Source organism: Podarcis filfolensis (assembly GCF_964270895.1).
Source record: "Podarcis filfolensis genome assembly, chromosome: 12".
NCBI lineage: Eukaryota > Metazoa > Chordata > Lepidosauria > Squamata > Lacertidae > Podarcis > Podarcis filfolensis.
This window is the reverse complement of record NC_139614.1, coordinates 18,272,545-18,294,937: the sequence shown is the minus strand read 5'-3', so window position 1 is coordinate 18,294,937 and position 22,393 is coordinate 18,272,545. Positions and strand designations below refer to the sequence as shown.

The following is a 22,393-nucleotide window of genomic DNA, read 5'->3' as shown; positions in this document are numbered from 1 at the left end:
CACTGGGAGCACTGAATGGTTTGCGTAGTTAAACCTCGGGGCCTTTTGAAGGCTGCCAGTCTCACATCTAACACACTCATCTGTCACACCTTTTTGCAGATATACTAAAGGTTTGATCACCTGCTTTTAACTGCCTTTTGCAATCGGAACTTCCTTAATAGTGTGTCATTGGAACAACCTGCCTCAGGTTTCAAGCCATTAGTGAGCAGGCATTCTAAATAGTTGAGAAGTGTCAGTACACCCTGTTTTCTCTATTGTAAACAACCCCACTTCCTCCAGCCGCTTTTAGCCTCTGAATAATTCTTAAGAGAGTTGTTTCCAAATTAGCGGAACAGAGTAAAGCAAATGAGATCTTAAGCGAGTGCCGAGCAAAGCAGTGCCATTATTTCCTGTGTCTCGGAAAGGATAATTCTCTAAACGCAGCCCAAAACGGCGCTGGCATTTTAAAGCTGCAGCATTATATTGTTGGTTTGCATTTTGTGGTTCTCAGTAAAGTCTCTGGATTCTCAAAAGTGTTAATCTACTTTGCATCAATCAACAGGCAAGAAGCTAAAAAGGGCCTTGTTTAAGTGCAAGTTGGAGGCACCCAACCAGTTTAAAAAGAAGCAGTTGTAGCCAAGTTAAGGAGAAAAGATTTTTCCGGTTATGTAAGGAAGCAGATATAGGGACACGGGAGGCGCTGTGGGTTAAACCACAGAGCCTAGGACTTGCCAATCAGAAGGTTGGCGGTTTGAATCCCCACGACAGGGTGAGCTCCCGTCGCTCAGTCCCAGCTCCTGCCAACCTAGCAGTTTGAAAGCACGTCAAAGTGCAAGTAGATAAATAGGTACCGCTCCAGCGGGAAGGTAAACGGCGTTTCCGTGCGCTGCTCTGGTTCACCAGAAGTGGCTTAGTCATGCTGGCAACATGACCCGGAAGCTGTACGCCGGCTCCCTCGGCCAGTAAAGCGAGATGAGCGCCGCAACCCCAGAGTGGGTCACGACTGGACCTAATGGTCAGGGGTCCCTTTACCTTTAAGGAAGCAGACAGTAGACAACTTGTTAGGAAGCAATAGGAGTATGCTGCACCTTCCTTACTTACGTGGCTCTTTCCCACTTCATACATGCATTTTCACCAAGGGCCAGAACTGTAAGGAGAGCAGCAAACAGAACAGCAGAACATATCAGAACCTTCTTTGACCCTGAGAGCCAATTCAGACAATTAGGAGTGGAGATTTCAGCACTTGTTCGCTGATCTGGAAGTATAAATTACTGGACTTCTCAGTTGGTTAGAGCATGGTACTGATAATGCCAAGTTTGCAAGTTCAATCCCCATAAGGGAAAACTGCGCTGCAGGGGGGCTGGACTAGTTGATCCCCACAAGTCCCTTCCAGCTCTACAATTCCACGATTCTATGAATTGGCCCACAGTATGAATTGGTCAACATTCCATATATAGGAGAGTGTCGCTGCTTTGCTGCAAATTCAACACATATCCAAAGCCACCTGTGTTATGTCCTGCTTTTCCGGTGGAGCAGAACAATTTGGCAGAGAGGAGAAAGAGGGGCGCCACTGGTCCTCGAGGCTGAGTGGAGGGTATATACACCTATGTGACATGGGTGAGATAGCACAGTTATGCGTATAGGATTTGCCTAAGTTCCAAAATACTGGAATCTGACTTTTTATGCTAACAGCTTGTGTCTCATGCTTTGAGAATTCCATCATGTAGTACAAACGTCACTTGAGGCAACTTTTTTTTTAAGATATTGAGATGTGGGATCATTGAAAATGTGGAATGCAACACTGAGCTAGCTAGCTAGCTAGCTAGATGAATGGATAGATAGATGAATGGATAGATATAGATAGATAGATAGATAGATAGATAGATAGATGATAGATAGATAGATAGATGGATAGATAGATAGATAGATAGATGATAGATAGATAGATAGATAGATAGATAGATAGATAGATAATAGATGATAGATAGATAGATAGATAGATAGATAGATAGATAGATAGATAGATAGATTCAAACTCCAATCCTGTTTTTTTCCACTCAGAACAAATAAATCATCATCTGCAACACTATTGGAACATGGAGAATGGAACAAAAGGAATTTGGTACAATGCATTGAATGAAACTGTTAAGCAGGTGGGGACAACACATACCTAAATAAGGACCACTTTCAAATAGAGGGGATTTCTTTAAAGCTTAACAATAAAAGGGAAAGCAAAGTAGATCACAACTCAAGGCTTGGTATTGTTAGAAAAACTGCTAACAGGATCTGGAGGAGGTGGAACTGCAGTTCTCAACTGCAACAGACAACCTTGCAAGTTTTTAGCGGAATACACCAAGAATTTGGTCACTCCCAGAAAATGGCAACCAATTCAATCTGTAAGCGATGATATTCTTTTCTAGGTACATAGTAAAGATTTTTGACGACCACTTGAACAAGGAAAGACACTTTTTAAAAAATAAACTGGCATATATTTTAATTAGTTTAGAATTTTGAAATCTTCTCCCTCTTGGGCTACTCGAGGTAAATTCACAGGAAGCAGAACCAAAGCACACTGAGATGTTGCATTTTGAAAGGGTGTTCCAAGAAATGAGAAGACTAAATCAACAATCCTGGAATATCAGCAAAGGAGGCTTTACTAAATTCTGAAAACACAAAAAGAAAGTTATTTTACAGGACACCTCTAAGCTGCCTTCTATTTGTTGTTGAAGACTGGCACACCCTCTGTGATGTCTCCTAGACAGCTTAGGCACACGTTGGCGTCTTGGCTGGACTACTGCAATACATGATACTCAGGGCTGTCATTGAAGATTTCCTGGAAACTCCAGCTAGGACAAAATGCTAGGTTGCTAATTGGGACATACTTTACCTGGTGCTTGCATCATCTGGGCACAAAAGAAAGTGATGGGCATTACTTAGAAAGTAATTGCTTGGGACCTTATTTGAAAGACCTGTGCAAATGCTTCATTCTTCATTGGAGGAATCGTCTGAAGTCAGGAGGGTGGTGACTGGGGAAAGGCCTCTTGTGATTGTAGAAAGGAGTATCTCTTCCAAACCAGCTCATCTTTTATGCCCTTTCCATATAAGGGAGGACTTTTATTTGCTCAGGTATTCCAGCATGCTTTATTAACTGTTTTTAACACTTGTTTTTTCTGGATCCAATAGATTTTATGGCTGCTGCTTTTTTTTTTGCTTTTAATGTTTAATATATGGACTTCTATTGTACTTGCTACTACTTAAAACTGTTCGCTCCCCTGGGAATCTTGCACTGAAGAGTGGCTAATAAATGAACCCTTTATAAATGACTTATTATTAAACAGTGGCTCTTTTTCTCACCTACGCTGCCCTACAGGAGAGCAACTGCTTGCTTAAGTACTTAAGCCAAACCCCGACTGCTTTTTATGTGGGCTTGACTCTCCCTTGTGAAAATCTGGTCCCATTACTCCACGATGTGCATTTTAAAACAAACAAGTTGGATCTGCAACAAAAAGTTGCAGCGTTAAATACTCCTGATTAGCGTTTCAGCTGGCCATGCCCTTTTCTCCATTCCATCTCCTCCCATTTTCTGTCCCTCAACCCAATATAGCAGACAGCATTTCATGCCTGCTAAACATTCTCACTCCTCACTACCCCTAATTTCCCCCAAAAAATATTTTCACCCCCCTCCACTTTTGCAAATCTCAGGGTTCTCCTGCGGCTTCTGATGCCTCCATCTCATGCACAGATTTTGGCCACAAAATATGCAGACTCAAAGTACGAATTCACTATTAGTATACACAGGATGCGAGAGGCCTGCCCTGTGAGAATGAAGCGTTTGTTAATGGCTCACTCTTACCAGATTTTTCTAGGTATGCAATTGACGGGCGAGTATCCACACCCTCCCCATCTTTTTTCAGTCACAATGGCTTGCTGTCCACACCAGTGGGCAAAGTTTGAAAGAATTCATCGGGTTGTCTCAGTCCCTCTTCCTCCATCCTGAACACCCTTTCATTCTGGGCAGGTATGCAAGTATTTCTATAGCTTGTTTGTGTACATCTTTTTTTTTTTTTAGGGCTATTCATCCCCTTTAGAAACGAGAGCCGAGAAACTGCATACACAAGTTTACTAACTGCAGCGTCAAACTCTGTGAGCACTTGAGGAAGCGCAAAAGGAACAGCGTAAAGCACAGACCAGCAACTCGAGACACTCCTCCCTGGTTGAAATGGCCTTCAGCCGTCGTCGTTATTGCCTTTGGGCTTCCGCCCGGGCAAAGGAAAAGCCGACTTGTTCTGGGCCTGAGAGAGTTTGCTCGCCAGCACGGCGAAGGGCTCAGCCAGCGTCCTTCCGTCGGTCACCGTGACTTCCCACAGCTTCACCTTCTCGAGTTTGGCCCACTGTTGAGCCACGGCCGCCTCGACTTGCCTTTCCTCCACGAGGTCGGCTTTGTTGCCTAAGACAACAATAGAGCCCTGAAAAAAGGAAGGAAGGAAGCAATCCGTCAGAAATGACAAAGCACAGGCTTGGCATCCGGTTCGGTCAAGGAGCAGAAAGCTGCTCTCTCTCCCATGAGACCTCTCATTCTAAGGAGGCAACATTTAGTTCAATGGACCAATGGGTCAGATTGCATTTTAATTCTAAGGTGCTGCCTTTGATGGAATCTGTATACCACAGGTAAGCTACATAGTGCCCTCCAGATCTTGTTGGACTACAAATCCCATCACTCCTGTCCGCTGCTCTGCAAGTTAGAGCTGCTGCTGCTCGCAATGGTCAAGGACGATGGTTATTGTAGCCTAGAAACACCTTGTTGGCAATGGTCAGGGATCATGGGTATTGTAGTCCAACAACACTTGATGTTGTTAGCAATGGTCAGGGATCATGTGTATTGTAGTCCAACAACACTTGATGTTGTTAGCAATGGTCAAGGATCATGGGTATTGTAATCCAACAACATCTGCTGGGCACCAAATTGGCTACGCCTGCCATATGTCAATCCATGTAATCTGTTGCTAAAAAAAAAAAAGTCAGACGCTACTAAGATGGTATTAGGTTTCAAGAGGAGCCCAAGATGTCAGCGAAGCAAGGAATTGCTCCCAATTTCTAAAGCCCAGTGACTAAGATTGCCTGTGCAAAAGTATCCTTGGCATGTTGTGAAGTATTGAAAAATACAAGCGGCTGCAAGCCCAGAAACAAATAGTGGCCAGGAAACCTGCAGGTGAGCATATTAAATTATAGCACTTAAATACGGCTCTTCTTTCCTATGAAACATGATATAGGGAAGTTGCTATGAGCTTTGAGATTATTCAGGCAGGCCACACCAAATCCAGAACACAGGCATGCCAGAGGCTTTGGGTGTGTTCAGCTCGGCAGTTATGTAAGACTCTAATACTGAATGTTTTTCCCAACCTCCTTGTAAGATGACGAGGTGTATTACTCAGCCTGCAATAAGGCAGCCCTGTTGCGTCTTAGGGCCCAGCCTGCTCATTTTGCTGAGTAGGTCTCTGACATCTGCCCCAAAGTACGATTGCAGCACTGGCTGCATTGTGGCTGGGCTGGTTTTGAAGCAAGTTGTGATTAAGGTTGTTCCCGGCTGGTTTTCAACCCACATCGTCCTTTTAGATCTTGCCAGTCTAACTGCAAAGTTAGTTATTCTCCTTTTCTTTCCTAAAGCGATTAGTCCAGTTCTCAGCTTTGCTTCGTTCTCTGCTTCTCTCTTCAGTTCTGCTGCCAGTTTTCTTTCCTTTTGGATCTTCCTTCCCCCAGTTCTTTCCTTTATGGTACTGATGTGCTTTGGCTTCTTCTAAACTGCCTTCCCTTTTCCCTATTTGCCTTATTACAGTCATGGCTGGCACCCACTGGGATTAATAAGGCAGAAGGCAGGGAGGTCAACAGTAGGTGGCACCAGAGATGAGTAATTCTACCCTTGTCCCCAGCCTCCTCCCTACTGAGTCCTAACAAGGCAATACTGACACAACATTTAGAGCGCTACGATTCCACTTTAAACAGTCATAGTTTCCTCCAAAGAATTCTGGGTTAAAATTCCCTGCATTCCCTGCGAAGAGGGATTGTGCGCTTTTCTGGTTTTGTGCAAATCTGAGGGAATCGAAAAGGGGGATTGTATAATTTACGAAGACTCTTTTTAATGCCAGCAGACATTTTAACTGAATTTTTATTTTATAATATTAAATTATTTTTATTTACATTGGATCAAGTTTCTTATTATACACCACTCTAATTATAAGCGGCATATAAATTATTGAAATAAAATTCTCTAATGTCGCTAATTATAATCCTCTAATTATAAATTATTGAAATAAATTAGTAGCAAGTTTCTAGCAACCATGGTTGCTTTTGCATTTAAAAAGCAATTTTCTCTAAAGGCGCTGAGACAAGGCAGGATTTGGGGAAAACTTCAAAATGACCAGGGTAAGAGAGTAGCTGTTCACTTTTCACAATTTGCTTCTTTTGTGGGTTTTTAAGATTATTCCTTTGCTCCTGGTTATTTTATCAAATCCCTACTGTTCTTGAATTTGCATCTAAGGAATCAGGAAGTAGAATATACGGCACTATTCAAACAACCTGTTCTCTCTTCCAAAAGTGAGCAACAGAGACAGTGCCGAACGTCAACTGTCTTAACAATATTTGAATTGTTTTGATTTACGGTTTTGATTTTGAGATGCACTGAATTACTACCACAGATGAAAGGGTATTCACGACTCGTTCCGTCCTTTGTTGTGTCGAACTACAAACCCCATGGGAATGCAAATACTGCTTTCAAACCGCTAACATTAAATGAGAGACAGAGAGAGAAAAATCTATTCTGCCTTACAGTTAAAACGAAACGGAGGAGAGGAATCACAAGGGATCTTTCTGTGCAGCAAAGTGACTCAGTCGATTACTTGCTCACAGGAGAGGCAGCCTGTGTTTCCAGGTTCTTTGATGCAATGTGTGTGTAGTCAAATTAGGAAGCCGTATCCTAAATAGCACTTGCTATGACAACCGATTATATAATTGGATTAGGAAAGAAACTTCGTAGTAAACAAAGCAGTTACTGTGCTGTTAATAACAACCTGATTCACTTTTCTGACTTATTAATAGCTGGTTTTAATGACTCACCCTGGTCCAGCAACATATCTGGGCACATTGAGGGGCTGCCCTTAAGACAGCCCTGGTGATAGAATCCGCAATACCACCAATCAGCTGTTTGGGGGAGAAAAAGTGGGGGTTAAATTTAACCCCTTTCAAACAGCTGGTCTTGTGCTGTATTGTTTTTTTCTGACTCAGTCAATATGGATGCCTGGGGTTCTTCAGGGACACCATGGGAACCTCATATACCTAAGTCCTTCCCAATTCTCAGTTTTATTTTAAATCAAGGTATTTTGCTTTGGCCCTACGCATGCAGCAGAATTGGATAGGTGTTAAAATGGACCATCCTACTTTGGCTTACAAGTGGAGCACACAACTTTTGAACGCTCTGCCATGTTGTTGTTGCTTTATATGTATTTTTCTGAAGTTTTTTTTTATTAAGTTTTCCAAAATTTCACACATACATTTCAATACATAATAAAAACTCTGCCTCGACTCCCCCCCCCCTTTTCTATGTTTCTCTCTCTCAGCTGTCTTCTATTGCTTAAACCTCGACAAAACTATGGTAATTTTCAATCCCTTCTGTTGCTCATAGTTCAAATCCTCCTTGCTCATCATATTATAATATTGCTCATCATATTATATTTTTTTTAATAATCCGAGAAGCATTTCCATTCTTCCACAAAACCTCCGTCATTAGGTTCTTTTATTTTAGCTGTTGACTTTGCCAATTCTGCATATTGCTCAACCATTCTTCTTCAGTGGGTTATTTCTGCCTTTTAAAAGCTGCCTGTTAATAGAAATTAGCACTTGGGGGAAGAAAATGTTCCCTCGTCCTTACTTTGTTGAGTCTTTGATGCAGGGGAGCATTTGAAAATGCGATGTGGTCCATTCTACTCCCTCACGGGTCCAGACTGAGGTAAGCACTGAAGGATTACTTCACAGAATAGGATTACACTCCTTCCTTTAACCTCACTGAGTCTTGTGGTCTGTATGTCAAAGTCAGGAACGCTACAAAATTTGCGGTGATGAAACAGAAGCGATTGGCTGCGCTGCGGGCAGGCCCCATTTTCAGGGAATGCTGGGAATCCACTTCCTCCTTTACACAAGGCTCAGGATACACAAAGGAGAACACTGAGTAACAACGCCTCTGACTGCTATATTAAGAGTCCATGAAAGGTAGCAAAGGCCTCTTTCCGATGCAACCTTAATCGATGCAACCGGCAAGCCCTGAGTTACGTAAGAACTTTGCTCTGACAACAGCCAAACATTACATAACTGCAGCCTTGTGCTGACTTGCTTTAAATGGCCCCAGATGAATGCTTCCTTCCTTTCTTTTTTTGTTACAGGCACTTAGTTAAGAGATCCATTAGGGATTCACTCTCTCTTTACATATAGAATTTATTGCAGGAAAATACACAGAGCCCTGCGTAGGTGATATTGTTCAGCTTGCTGAGCTGCAGCAGTCGATTAGCAAACATTGATGAAGCCATTTCCCTGGGAAGGGTCTGATTTAGTAGCCGCGGTGAAACCCCTAAAAAAAAACCCTGATTAAATCCATTATCTTAGTATTACTGTTATACAGAGGTACCTCGGGTTAAGAACTTAATTTGTTCTGGAGGTCCGTTCTTAACCTGAAACTGTTCTTAACCTGAGGTACCACTTTAGCTAATGGGGCCTCCTGCTGCCGCCGCCGTGCAATTTCTGTTCTCATCCTGAAGTAAAGTTCTTAACCCGAGGTACTATTTCTGGGTTAGCGGAGTCTGTAACCTGAAGTGTCTGTAACCTGAAGCATCTGTAACCAACTCCCCCCCATAAAATATTTGAGGGGGCTGGGACCCCCCAAAGTTGATGGGCATTGTCATTCAAATGGTGTGTGTGTGCCATGTCATGCAGGATGGGGCCTGCCTGCCCCCCCAATATTTTATTCAAGTTGGCACCCCTGCGACACTCTTAACCCGTAATTCGCAACGTGGGGAGAACGCCCCACAAGAGCGCAATTTGATTTTTAAGGGGGGCAATTCGAGAATGAATTATTAACAGTTAATGGCCTTTTAGGGTTCCTCCACGTGAATAGGAGTTCACTTTTTGAATAAGAAGAATTATACGTCACAGGGTGGGCGGGCATCGGGAATTTAGAGATGCTTAGGTGGGGCATGGCCAAAAAAAAGGTTGGGAACCACAGCTCTAACCATTATGCCACGCTTCTTCTTTTGCAAGGAAAGATGGCGTAAAGGGCCTCACCATTTGTTATCAGCCAACGTTTTGTGAACGACTTCTGTTAATTATGTAATTAGCACCGCCTGTACTTTCTGCATTTCATTTCCCTGTGACCTCACTGCTTAGTGTGTTTTTACAACTTGTCCCAGCCCAAAACAGTGGATTAATCTTATGCCTTAATAAATGGATTGTTTACGATGCCAAAAAGACTTGCAGTTGTTTCCGATACAACAGACTAACAAGGAAATAGTTACAGCGGGTTTTAAGAACCTTTTACAACCACTCTTTTCAAACACTGCAGCTCACGTTAAGCCTTGTGACTACGAGACCTTGCTTTTAACTTGGCAGTTACCCTTTGCAAAGGAGACACACATCTAATGTGAAAGGAGAGACACTAAAAGACAAAAAAAAGGGGGGGGGTTATTCATAGCAGAGGCCTTTTACTCCTGTCCCATCTCTGCACACAACTACACTGACCTCCGGCACGTGTAAAATTGCATTATCTGCAGGTAAATAAGTACAGTGGTACCTCTGGTTACGTACTTTATTCGTTCCAGAGGTCTGTTCTTAACCTGAAACTGTTCTTAACCTGAGGTACCACTTTAGCTAATGGGGCCTCCTGCTGCCGCTGCGCGATTTCTGTTCTCATCCTGAGGTAAAGTTCTTAACCCGAGGTACTATTTCTGGGTTAGCGGAGTCTGTAACCTGAAGCATCTGTAACCTGAAGCGTATGTAACCCGAGGTACCACTGTGGTTTGGAAAACCTGCTTTTTAGGTGATGAGCTCATTTTCCCTCATACATCATGTTCTCCTTATCGTATCTCAGACGCGACTGAAGGTATTGTGTGTGTGTGTGTTTTACCTCTCTTTTGTCTCTACACTTGTCAATCTCCTTCTTGAGCCAGTCAGCTCTTTCGAAGGATTCCAGGCTGTTCACGGCATAGACGAGAACAAAGCCGTCTGCGAGGGAGAAATAATGTTTGGGGAACTCCTCTCCTTCTTGCACCCCCCTGGTGTCGTACAGGCGCAACTGTTCTTTCACTCCTCGGTCCGTTTCAGCCAAAGCCACATACACGTCTTCGCTTGTGGCGCTGCATTCTGCACCTGTTGTTTTCAAAAAAGGAGAAACAGAGTTCTTAGCGAACACATTCAGAAACACATATTGCGCGCCAAAGCTGCTTCCCTTGCACCCCGAAAAAATATGTTTCAATGATTAGTAACTGTATGGTGGTTTTGACGCCTTGTTTCCTACTGATCAAATCATGGCTTGCTTCCCCTTGTAATCAGCTCTGGCCTGGACAAATTCACAAAAGGTGCATCTATACAAGCAATTGTTTGGTTTTGGTTTTGTATTTGGTATGAACACCTTCATACTGTTGTGGCTTACGGCCAAACAAGTACACACTTACTCAAGACTCATATTAATGGTACTAAATGCAAAAGGTGTGACTCTCTCCCCCGCCGCAAAGTCGAATCGAAAATACAGTGGTACCTCGGGTTAAGTACTTAATTCGTTCCCGAGGTCTGTTCTTAACCCGAAACTGTTCTTAACCTCAAGCACCACTTTAGCTAATGGGGCCTCCTGCTGCCGCTGCGCTGCATGATTTCTGTTCTCATCCTGAAGCAAAGTTCTTAACCCGAGGTAATATTTCTGGGTTAGCGGAGTCTGTAACCTGAAGCGTCTGTAACCTGAAGCGTATGTAACCCGAGGTACCACTGTACACTGGCTGGCACACACTTCTGTGACTGGCACACATTTTGACAAACAACAAGTTTGCTACTCGTTGTCAACAAGCAACATTGAGAACCACTTTACTGGCGCCATCCCAGCCGTGACACGATTATAGTTTTGGATTATTTGTTAAATAAGAAAGGCAGGCATCTGTAAGTGTTTCTGGAAGGGCAGAAGGGGAACAACGTGCATCTCTTACCCACATCGTGCTTGCCATAGAGGACCTGCTCCAGAATGGCAGTCTTCCCCACCGAGGCCATTCCGCAAACCAGCACTTTGTAGCCCTTCCCCATCTTCTTTCAGGCTGCGGAGACTGGGCCCGGGGAGCAATCCTGTCCAAGCACCACAAAAGGTCAATGGCATTTATTACCGTCCAGCAAGAAGCCAGCATTGGAGCATGGCTGCATTCACACACACGAAGAGGAGGTCACAGGCTTGCCAGGTCAGTGCAGCAGTTTCAGCCAAAGTCTTTCCTACCTTAGCCAAGGTAGGTCCAACAGGTCATGGCCAAGCAGGAGAGAGCTTTACTACTGTATTGGCCCAAATATAAGCCACACTTTTTTTTTTCCAAATTCCGACTGTGAAAAGTTAAAGTGCGGCTTAAATTCACGACCTTACAAAAATTGGCTTTTGCGATATCGCTGCTGAAGCAGACATACAGAAAATGGAACAAAATAATGTTTTCATGCCGATTTGCAAGCTCGAGACTGTTGTGCAATTAATTCTAATGTCATTCGTCACCTTCCCCTTACTTTACAGTGCAGTATTGATTTTTTAATTTGCATTTACGGTGCTACGATTTACAGGTGGAATTGCAGCAATTGAAAAGCGATTTTAGCGACTGTACGGCAACTTTTGAGGGCTTGCAAGATCAAAAGCTTGAATTGGCTTGGCATATGGTAAAATAAAATCACTATTTTAGTCACTGAATGACTTTTTTCTTTTTCTATTCAATTTTAAGGGAGCGGCTTATATTCGAGTATTGTCTCCCCCCCCCCTTCAATTTTAAAGGCACGGCTTATTTGTGGGTGTGGTTTATATTTGAGCCAATACGGTACGATCCCAGGTTCAGATGCTGCTGATCTCAAAAACCCACCAGGAGCAATGCAGCTGCAGTCACGGTAAGCCATGTTCCAGCTGCTCTCTGGGACATGCGAACTGGGCCAGTGAATGACAGCAGTTTCAGATAAGGGCCTTTCCCAGCCCAGTTTAGGAATGCTAGGGATTCTACATGCCAAGCATGTCTGCTAACACTTAACTATGGCACTTACCCAAAGGAATAGGGGTCCCTTCTGTTTCTAGGGGGTTGCATGTGCACAGACCCCAGATTAAGGGTGCAATAGTGGCGTCAAATAGATTACTTCCGTTGCAAGGACTGTCAGGTATTGGACAATAACAGACTATTAAAAGACTAAAGGCCGTGACTATTTTGCATGTGTACAACTGATGTGCAACCAACGTGCAAGAGGGCAAAACGGGGTGTTGCTGCCCGTATTTCAAAGAGATTCATTGAAACACAAACATAAGACTAGCTGTGGTATATGGGATTTTATCAAGAATGGATTGTATTTGGTTTGAGCAATTGTCTGGAGGCAGAATTAAAGGGAATCAGACCTTGAAGTACAGCACGTGGGAAGCCACAAAAAAATTATAACTGACTATTGTGAATTACTCTTATAAAAATCATTTCGCAAATAAAACAAAAACAAAAAACGATTCAACCCGGGATGAATTTCGAGTTCACCTTGAACTAAGAAGGCAGACACGACCCCTTTTTTCAATGCCAAGTCTCAACCCTGGAAGCTGCAAAAAAAGAAAAAGAAAAAAGTAGAGGTGAGAGTTCCTCTGAGCGTGTCCAGAGCGCACTGCTCAAAGCATTATCTCTGTATTGTTTGCATTTAAGGAGAAATGTTCTAGGGAAAATTACATGACTTTCCGGGAAATCTAAGGTAGACACTGCTCCTAGCAGGAATTTCGGAATCTGCGGAACGAGCAGGCAGGGCCGCGATTCCTCCGGCGTTTTCTTCCAAGCCTGCCAAGGCACGTGGCCTCTTGAACTACATTTCCCAGCAGGCACCTGAGCGCAGCCCTTTCCCCCTCCTTCTTCCTCTTGGACGTCACGGCGTTGCCGCAAAGCCTTGTGGGAAAGCAGGCCTCTTCCTTTCCGGCTCCGGGCGCCGCTAGGTAAGGTTGACGAGCTGGAGGCCGCCCGTAGTTTAATCCGTCGGCATCCTAATTCGGGGAGGCCTGCGGGGGTCCGCTCGGGGCGCCGCCCCACGGTCGGTAGCTGGGGGGAGAGGCGGGTCGGGGTCTCTGGGCGAAGGGAGGCCGGGGAGGCGTAATTCCGCCGGGTTCGGTTGGGAAGGCGGCGTGGCCTGGGCCTACAGACCGAGGCGGCTCCGCCAGACGGAGCTTGCAGAGGCCGAGGGGGAAGACGGAGAGAATCATAGAGTTGGAAGGGGTCCCGAGGGGCATCTAGTCCAGCCCCCTAGAATGCAGGAATAAGCTCGTGAGGCCTAAAAGGCTGGAGCTCGGGCGCTGCTTGCTCCTGAGTAAACCTCCGAGGAGGGACCATTGCTTACATGCTTTACGTGTAGACGGCCGCGGGTTCCAGCCCTGACACCAACCAATAAATGGTGTTAGGTAGCAGGTGATGGTGGGAGCCACTGCCAGCTACATCAGATGGTTTATTTACGTATTTCACATCCCTCTCTTTTAAGATGGGTGGGCAAGTAATTGCTTCCAGGTTTTTGCTTCTGCAAAAGTGGGGCATGCATTGTGCGAAGCAAGTAGATAATAAATGTCCTGCTATGGTCTCAGGTAGCTTATTGTTTGTGCCCACGCAACTTAAAACAAGTGAGAATTCTCTGAAGTTACAAGTTATTCACCTTTAGGCACCAGGCAAAAATATCCCTTTTTAACCAAGCCTTCGGTTGACCTGATCAACATCCTATACCCTTTAAAATGTGGCTTTTTTTGCGGGTGGGGGGTGTTATTGGATTATTGCTTTTATTTTGATTCTATATATTGTGATCTTTTTTGTGAACCGCCTTGAGAGCTCCAGGTCTAGGGCGGTATATAAATTCAGTAAATGAATGAATGAAAGCCTGTGTGTGTGTGTTCTGAATGGGTAATTGGTTAAAGGAGTTCTATAAAAAGAATTGGAATCATGTAGAGCTGGAAGGGACCACAAGCGTCATCTAGTCCAACCCCCTGCAGCGCAGGAATCTTGCCTGATGTAGAGCTTGAACCCACAGCATTGAGCCTCATGCTCTACTGACTGAGCTGTTGAGTGACTGTTCTTTCTGGATTGAGGGAATAAGGTACAGCCCCTGGATGCTACAGGAGCTTGCAGTTGCTGAAGTTATTGCAAGGGGCTTCACCAGGATGGAAAACCAAGCAAATCCTTAGTTGTTGCGGGCTGTCATGCCATAGATCAGTTGCAGGCTAGTGGTAGATCACAGGCTTTGCTTGCAATTCCAGCAGCAGTGGGAAACATTCCAGTCTGAAAACCTGAAGAACTGCTGCCAGTCTGTAAACCAGGGGTAGAGAAGCTGTGGTTTCCAGATGTCAATTATATTAGCAACTTTCATCAGCCCCAGTCATAGACAGTGATCAGGAATAATGAAAAGTTGTAGTCCAGAATGCTAGAAGATCTGGATCCTTCTCATAAACAGATGATAGGTTAACAGTCTGACAAAGTAAAAAGCAGCTTCCTTTGCTGCTGTGTATCTCATACATACTATTTAAATGTTAATGACATACTAATGAAATCAAGCACAGTATAGATCAGTAGCTCAGAGGGGACAAAGTTGGTTTTGAGAGGTTTATGAACAAAATGTGTTTCATTATGGACCACTTTTATTACTAGAGAATAGAAAACACAGTTGCTTTTTTGTTTCCTGAGAGCAATGAAACGCAGTGTGATTTAAACGTGTCACTTTTTTGCAGATAAGCCAGAATGGGTGCCTACAAATATATCCAAGAACTATGGAGGAAGAAACAGTCAGATGTGATGCGCTTCCTCCTGCGTGTCCGCTGCTGGCAGTATCGCCAGTTGTCTGCCCTGCACCGAGCTCCCCGTCCCACCAGGCCAGATAAAGCTCGCAGGCTGGGATATAAAGCTAAGCAAGGTAACTGCAACCCAAAGCATGTAGCAGATGTGAACTTGCTCTAGTCACTTGGTTATGCGCTAAGTATGGTAGTCCTGAGCAAAGATAGCTGTGTGCGATGATTCCTACTACTTACTATAATTGTAACGTGATAAGAGAAAAGTAATCTTGCTTACCTTCCATGCAAGCATATAGGCAACTATCCCAAGCTACAAGAGCATCTCTGATAATTCAGGATGTTAGAATGGAAACTTTGCCTAAGACTATCCTGAGACTGAAAATCTTGCCACTGTACTTGCATTCACACAGCTGAAACACGATTCCCATAATTTTTCATGCTTCAGCACGGGGTTGTCCAGTAACTGAAGTAGAGTATTTGTGGCATCATTAGCAAATTCAAAAATATTGCTAGAATGTAAAACGCAAATGCTAAATAAACTTTCTCTTGTAAAACTGCAGATTTCTTCGCTGCTTTAACACATTATCCTGTTGTGTCTTAGGTTACGTCATCTACCGCATTCGTGTTCGCCGTGGTGGTCGTAAACGTCCAGTCCCTAAGGGTGCTACTTATGGTAAACCAGTGCATCATGGTGTCAACCAGCTGAAATTTGCCCGGAGTCTGCAGTCTGTAGCAGAGGTGGGTGTTGCTTGTGATCTACATCAGTCTTTTGTATTGCCCACTGGTCCCACTGAAGCTTGATCAAATCTGTGTCGCATTGGTTTATCTCCTTTAACTCATGCCAAATTAGAAGAGTATTTGATGTGTATGAATCAGCTTTTAATATTGTTGAGTTGGTAAACTGTGATGGAGTAGCATGTTAAGCAGCATTTATTGTGAGAATAAGGCAGTATGGTTAATGAATAATTATTTCCCACAGAGCAGTTTTTTCAGTGTCAAGTTGGCATTTTGGAATTCTAGTTTCTAGGTGGCATATGGAAGTATTTTGGTTTGCGAGATGCTATAGCCATCCTCTCTATAGAGACAAAGAACTGTCTTTGTTGTAAACTGAAATTAGATACGTACAGAAATCAGTGAAAGAGCCAGTGCATAAAACTATGTAACAGATTAAAGTTATTACCCTTTTTTCCAGTCAAATTGAATGTCCTTGGTGGTCAGATTTTCAGTTACTGTCATATTTATGTACTTGTTACATTCCTTGTTCTTCAGATATCCACACTCTACAGTGGTAGAGGTACAGTACAGTGGTACCTTGGTTCTCAACCTTAATCCATTCCGGGAGTCTGTTTGACTACTGGAACTGTTTGAAAACCAAGGTGCGGCTTCTGATTGGCTGCAGGAGTTTGTTCAGCTTCCAAAAAAAGTTCACAAACCGGAACACTTACTTCTGGGTTTGCGGTGTTCGGAAGCCGATTTGTTCAACAACTAAGGCATTTGGGAACCAAGGTACTACTGTATAATATTTTGGGAAATAAAGAACAGGGAAGTATTTTTTTCAAGAAGTAGCATAACGTCAGATATGGCAGCTAGGTGAGTTTAGTTGTGCCATATTTGCTTTTCCCATTTCTTGGCCATATAGCATCTCTGTAATGAAGTAGATTGCCATGGTATGTTTTAGTGTGGTAGCGCTAACAAATCAATTTTCCTCCACAGGCCAGTTTGAAAGATAAATGGTAGAGTTGGAAGGGGTCCGGAGGATTATTTAGTCAAACCCTGTGCAATGCAGGAATATGCAGCTGTCCCTTACTGGGGTTGAACCTGCAGCCTTGGCATTATCAGCACAGCGCTCTAACCAGCTGAGCTACCCATCCCTGTAAGGAAAGAGTTTCTCTATGGAGAAGTCTTTGTCACTGTAATTCTTAAAACGTCATGGCTGAATGTTTGGTTCCTTTGTATGAAACTTGTCACCTTGTTTTCCTGGTGCCTGTAATATTCACAATCCCCAATTCCTCCCTTTTATGTGCTTACGTGAGGTTGTTTTTCTCCTGCTAGGAGCGTGCTGGCCGCCATTGTGGAGCCCTGAGAGTACTGAACTCTTACTGGGTGGGTGAAGATTCCACCTACAAGTTCTTTGAAGTCATTCTGATTGATCCTTTCCACAAGGCTGTCAGGCGCAACCCAGACACCCAATGGATCACCAAGGCAGTTCACAAACACAGAGAGATGCGGGGGCTGACCTCCGCCGGCAGGAAAAGCCGTGGCCTCGGCAAGGGCCACAAATTCCATCACACAATCGGTGGCTCACGTCGCGCTGCTTGGAGGCGACGCAACACCTTGCAGCTTCACCGTTACCGCTGATTCTTTTGCATATAATTTTCTCGTTATAATAAATCAGCCAGAGTTCACATTTCCACTGTCTTGTGTTTTCATTGGGCACTGGGTGTACCCCACATCAGCTCCTTTTAAAAGAATTAAGGATCTAGCAACATATCCAGTATCTCTTCCATTACAGTTGTCACTCGAATAACAGGGTTATAAAAGTTCTGGTGAAGTTGAAAGCTTTTTGATGACCAAAAAAAATTGCAGTATATACTCATCCAAAAATTCCCAGAAAGGTTTGTATAACTTAACATGCATATGTTCAACTTTAGACCTACTCTGTATAACTAATTGAGATTAATGAACATGATTGACTGCTAGTAATTTCAGTAAAAGTAATTTCTGAGTAAAAGTTTAATTCCACCATCTGTTGTGTGCAAGGTAACTACCGTTTTATCTTCTCTCATAAGTAATAGTCACCACAGTTAACACTAATAAGATTCCTTAATGACAAAAGCAGCCTCAAATCTTGGTTAAGAGGGAGCCCTTGTTAAAGCTGGCAGAAGAAACAAGTTGGAGGATAGGAACATACAATCCCACTGTTCCTAATACTTCATTTTGTGATGTGTTTTCAAAACTGCTTGCTTTTAGATGCTCATTTATTTTTAGGTTGTATTTTGTACTGCATTGATTTCGCATAAGCCACCTTGGGTGCATTTGTAAGAAGGCAAGGTATAAGTTCATAATATTTCAAATTTTACTAATGAACCTAACAGAGTGGCTATCAGTGTGAGCCTGTGGCTTCTAGATTGAAATACGCGTGCCAGATCCTCATTAGCTTTCACAGAAACTGACGGTTGACTGATTACAGTTTCTTGTAATAAAGCGCTCGTGTCTTAGCTTATATGCTGCAAAATGTGCTTATTACAGTTGCTTCATTATTATTTACTAATTAAGTCTAGATTGTTAGTATAAATGACTTTCACAACTGACCAGCAAAGCTAGTTTAATGTCAAGACAGTGCCTAAAACCCAAGGTAAGGATTGGGTAAGGTGCTGCTATTCTATTAAGAGCAACATAATGGAAAACAGCCTCCCACGTAGTTCATAACCTGAGCGTGTTGAATAGCATGGGAGCGCAAGCTCTTTCAACATTGCAAGTTTTCATTATTAACCATTGTCCGACCTTTTCATGTGGGAAGCTGCACAGACTGACCCTGCTGTGTTAACTTGTGTATTTCTACAAGAGCTTTCATTAACTGGTTCTTCTCAAAGAATGGGTTATACAATCTTCATTCTGTTAACTAAATGTGTAGCCGATAGTTTTTTTCAAAAACAAACAGCTGATTTTTAAAAATAAAAAGTTGGGTTCTTTGTTCATGGCTATAGTAAAGAGCTGCATAGTAAGAGCCCTTAGAAATTGATAAATGTGAGATTCTTATGCTTTGTTCTGTCAGGCTATGATAGTGACATGAAATGGTGTCTAGGAGTGAGCTACAGCTTGTAGTCTCAAAGCTAGTATTATACAGTCATACCTTGGGTTACAGACGCTTCGGGTTGCACACTGCGCCAAACCCACGAGTACTGGAATAGGTTACTTCCGGGTTTCGGCTCTTGCACACGCGCAGAAGTGCTAAAATGCGCTTTGCAACCCATGTGTGCACAGATGCTGTGCTGCGGGTTGCGAACGTGCTTCCCGCATGGATAACGTTCACAACCCGAGCGTCCACTGTAATGCAACTCCTACAACCAAGCTGGTGCCGGGTATATTGCTCTGCTTTCCTTTGGACCACATCAGCAAAGCCAAGATACGGGGTCATGCCATCTGGGCAACCCAGGGCCTCCATTCACCCCAGGCTTGCGTCTTGAGGATGTCACTTCAATGCTGCTAACACAGTGGTTTGACTTCACCCCTGGAGGCTCACTCCATTGTCTCAAAACAGACGGATGCTTGCGACATTTTGCATTTTAGGGATCAATTTAATTCATTGTATATGTTTCCATTATTCATACGCAGCAGTAGCTGAGAGTTATATGAGACACATAATTAGCATTTTTTGAGAATGGGGTGTGTGAGCTAGATTTTACCCTTTATTACAAGGGTGAGGAGCGGATAGCACCCGAGATCCTGAACACCACTGCAAGCCCATTTTGACAGCTGGCCATCTATGAATCACCTGACATCACCAAGAGGTCAGCTGACCCAAACTAAAAAAATAATAATTCATTGGCAGGGGCATAGCTTGAACTTTGCCTGCAGAGGGGGATCCTTCCTCTGGCCAACATCAATTCAAGTTAGTGATGCAATGAATATTAGTGCTTACAGCAAACCTGCTTTGGGCATCAGAATCATTTTTAATTTGTATACCGCCTTTCTATCTTCCAATACTCAAGGCGGTTTACAAGCTGAAGAAACAAAAAATGTACATCTTAGAACAATCTAATACAATACAAAAATGTGATAATAAAACATAACTTTAAAATAGGCAGCCTACATCAAAAAAGTAGCAATCAACAATCAATTAGAATAGTATAAAATAGGTAAAGGTAAAGGGACCCCTGACCATTAGGTCCAGTCGTGGCCGACTCTGGGGTTGCGGCGCTCATTTCGCTTTATTGGCCGAGGGAGCCGGCGTACAGCTTCCGGGTCATGTGGCCAGCATGACTAAACCACTTCTGGCGAACCAGAGCAGCGCACGGAAACGCCGTTTACCTTCCCACTGGAGCGGTACCTATTTATCTACTTGCACTTTGACGTGCTTTCGAACTGCTAGGTTGGCAGGAGCAGGGACCGAGCAACGGGAGCTCAGCCCGTCACGGGGATTCGAACCGCCAACCTTCTGATCGGCAAGTCCTAGGCTCTGTGGTTTAACCCAGAGCGCCACCCGCGTCCCTAGTATAAAATAATATCAACATAAAAGCTAAACAGAAATCCACTCAACAGTTACAGTAATATCTAAACTATAATCAATTAAACAACGGCAAGCCACAGTACATAAAACAATGCAGTACACATTGAGAAGCAGAGGGTAGAGCAAGACAGGTGGAAGGAGGCCTTGTCTGATGGAGTCTCTCCCCTCACAGTTCTTCAGGAACAGCTCCCTTATGAGGACTCCTAGGGCCAGAGGGTGAGGCAAGGCCGGTGGAAAGAGGCCTTTTCTGATGGAGTCTCTCCCTTCACAGTTCTTCCTCCAGGAACAGCTCCATTATGAAGACTGGTTGCTCTACGGAGTCCTCCACTGCTATCAGGAAACTTGCTGTCAATGCCAATCAGCGAATGGGCATTGGCTGCAACCTTCAGTTGCCAGGGAACAGTTAGGATCCCTTCAAGGCTCCCAATTTTACACTGGCGTTCACATTTCCACCTGCCCCATGTCTGATGTCACATAGGATGCAAGGTGTGGAGCAGCTGTCCACACATTGAGCAAAATAATCTTGTGGTGCCGAATTGGGGCTTAAGTCAACTGTGGCCTATGGGCCAGGGGTTCCACCATATCTGCTTTACTATTATCCCAGCCCAGATCAGGACTCTGTGCCATCTGAGGTGAGGAGAATAAATTGCATGATTGTATTTCTAGTGGAAGCATCTGTCAGCGCTGTGACTCTGCAATGATACTGTGACTGAAAGATGACATAGCGTTAAAGTTAGGTGTCATCAATGTTACATTGTGAAAATGATTAGCAGCAGGGCACAGGCTATTTTGCAATTGAAAAAGAGGTTGAGTATTTCCACGCTGAATATCGTCAGCAAAACTGCAATCTGATAATGTATAAAAGAGAATCTGATTTCAGCATACAACTGTTTTATATAGGAAATAAGCATTAAATATGGATAAACCCAGAAGAGTAAGTTGTAACTAAACATAAAAACTCATGTCTGACTCACAAAGTTTGTATTTCAGAAAATAACCAAATACAATGAGATGCTTCTGTAATATAGTACTGAAAACTGCAATGCAAATTGTTCCAATGTTAAGAACAAAGGCACATTTTTGTGTCTGGAGGACACAACATTGTGTTTTAATGTTGTGAAACACAAAGCAAACTAAAGATGAGTTGGCAGAAAACATGTTAAATATTTGCTTTGATTATTCTCTCAACATTTCCCTGAATTTACGAATCTCCACAGAGGCTTATTTAAAAATAGCTATGCTTTGTTGGGCGGTATTTAGCAAGCAACGTTGCTCTGAACAACTTCTCCAGGCTGCAGGAAGCTTCAGCCACAAATATTTACTATACATTTCACATCCGAGTGCAAAACTTCTTATTTCTTACTTGTTTATTAAAACATTTCTATATCTCCTCCGTGTGGAACGCCCTCTCATCAGATGTCAAGGAGACAAATAACTACGTACACAACTTTTAGGACACCTGAAGGCTGTTTTGGGAGGTTTTTAATGGTTGATGTTTCATTATGTTTTTATGTGTGTTGGAAGCCGCCCAGAGTGGGCGGGGTATAAATGAAATAATTATACTCTACTCTACAGTGGTACCTCGGTTGTCGAACGTAATCTGTTCTGGAAGACTGTTTGACTTCCAAGACGTTCCACAACTGAGGCACAAACAGCAGTCTCCAAAGTCAATGGAGACAACTGAAAAACACACAGTTCGACTTCCAAAAAGCATTTGAAAACCGAAGCAGTTACTTCCAGGTTTTCGGCGTTCAAAAACCGAAATGTTTGGCTTCCAAGATTCTAGAAATCCGAGGTACCAATGTACTATACATAATATTAATAATCATCATCATCGCATTAAAACACAGGAAGAACTCCAATTGAAAAACTAGGATTGAGTTAAACTTAAAATATTCTGAGACCATGAATCTTTGAACTTCCTTGGAGGTTTTTAAGCAGAGGTTGGATGGAGATTTGTCATGGATGCTTTAGCAGAGTTTCCTGCATTGCAGAGGGTTGGACTAGATGACCCTTGGGTCCCTTCCAATTCTCTGATTCCATGAATTCCTGTGAACTCCAAGGTCATTACTATTGCCGGCCCCTTTCCTAAGCTTCTATGGAGATTCTCCCTCAAGCACTCTGCCTCCAGTCCAGCTAGT

General features: G+C 43.4%; 2 protein-coding genes across 3 annotated transcripts; one reads left to right on the top strand and one right to left on the bottom strand.

The window, feature by feature from the left end:
* Positions 1 to 4,082: 4,082 nt before the first annotated feature.
* On the bottom strand, positions 4,083 to 13,083 carry NKIRAS1 (NFKB inhibitor interacting Ras like 1). The gene is made up of 5 exons (XM_083578347.1): positions 12,939 to 13,083; positions 12,756 to 12,814; positions 11,211 to 11,343; positions 10,142 to 10,383; positions 4,083 to 4,445 (listed from the first exon to the last, which is right to left on the bottom strand). The coding sequence occupies exons 3-5, from the start codon at positions 11,302 to 11,304 to the stop codon at positions 4,206 to 4,208; spliced, it is 576 nt and encodes a 191-aa protein (XP_083434473.1). The 5' UTR covers positions 11,305 to 11,343; positions 12,756 to 12,814; positions 12,939 to 13,083; the 3' UTR covers positions 4,083 to 4,205.
* A 54-nt stretch (positions 13,084 to 13,137) lies between these two features.
* On the top strand, positions 13,138 to 17,429 carry RPL15 (ribosomal protein L15). Of its 2 annotated transcripts, none has more exons than XM_083578339.1 (4): positions 13,138 to 13,195; positions 14,963 to 15,144; positions 15,624 to 15,760; positions 17,075 to 17,429. In XM_083578339.1, exons 2-4 carry the CDS (start codon positions 14,973 to 14,975, stop codon positions 17,378 to 17,380), a joined length of 615 nt encoding a protein of 204 aa, XP_083434465.1. In that variant the 5' UTR covers positions 13,138 to 13,195; positions 14,963 to 14,972; the 3' UTR covers positions 17,381 to 17,429. The 2 variants fall into 2 exon arrangements, with proteins under 2 accessions (XP_083434465.1, XP_083434466.1); XM_083578340.1 differs by having other exon boundaries at positions 13,183 to 13,290.
* Positions 17,430 to 22,393: the final 4,964 nt, after the last annotated feature.

Coding starts and splice junctions, on each gene's coding strand:
- NKIRAS1 (XM_083578347.1), bottom strand. CDS start 11,304: ATGGGGAAGGGCTACAAAGTGCTGGTTTGCGGAATGGCCTCGGTGGGG. Junction 10,384..11,210: donor CTATGGCAAGCACGATGTGG/GTAAGAGATGCA, acceptor TGAAAACAACAG/GTGCAGAATGCAGCGCCACA. Junction 4,446..10,141: donor AGTGTAGAGACAAAAGAGAG/GTAAAACACACA, acceptor TCCTTTTTTCAG/GGCTCTATTGTTGTCTTAGG.
- RPL15 (XM_083578339.1), top strand. CDS start 14,973: ATGGGTGCCTACAAATATATCCAAGAACTATGGAGGAAGAAACAGTCA. Junction 15,145..15,623: donor GGGATATAAAGCTAAGCAAG/GTAACTGCAACC, acceptor GTTGTGTCTTAG/GTTACGTCATCTACCGCATT. Junction 15,761..17,074: donor GTCTGCAGTCTGTAGCAGAG/GTGGGTGTTGCT, acceptor TTCTCCTGCTAG/GAGCGTGCTGGCCGCCATTG.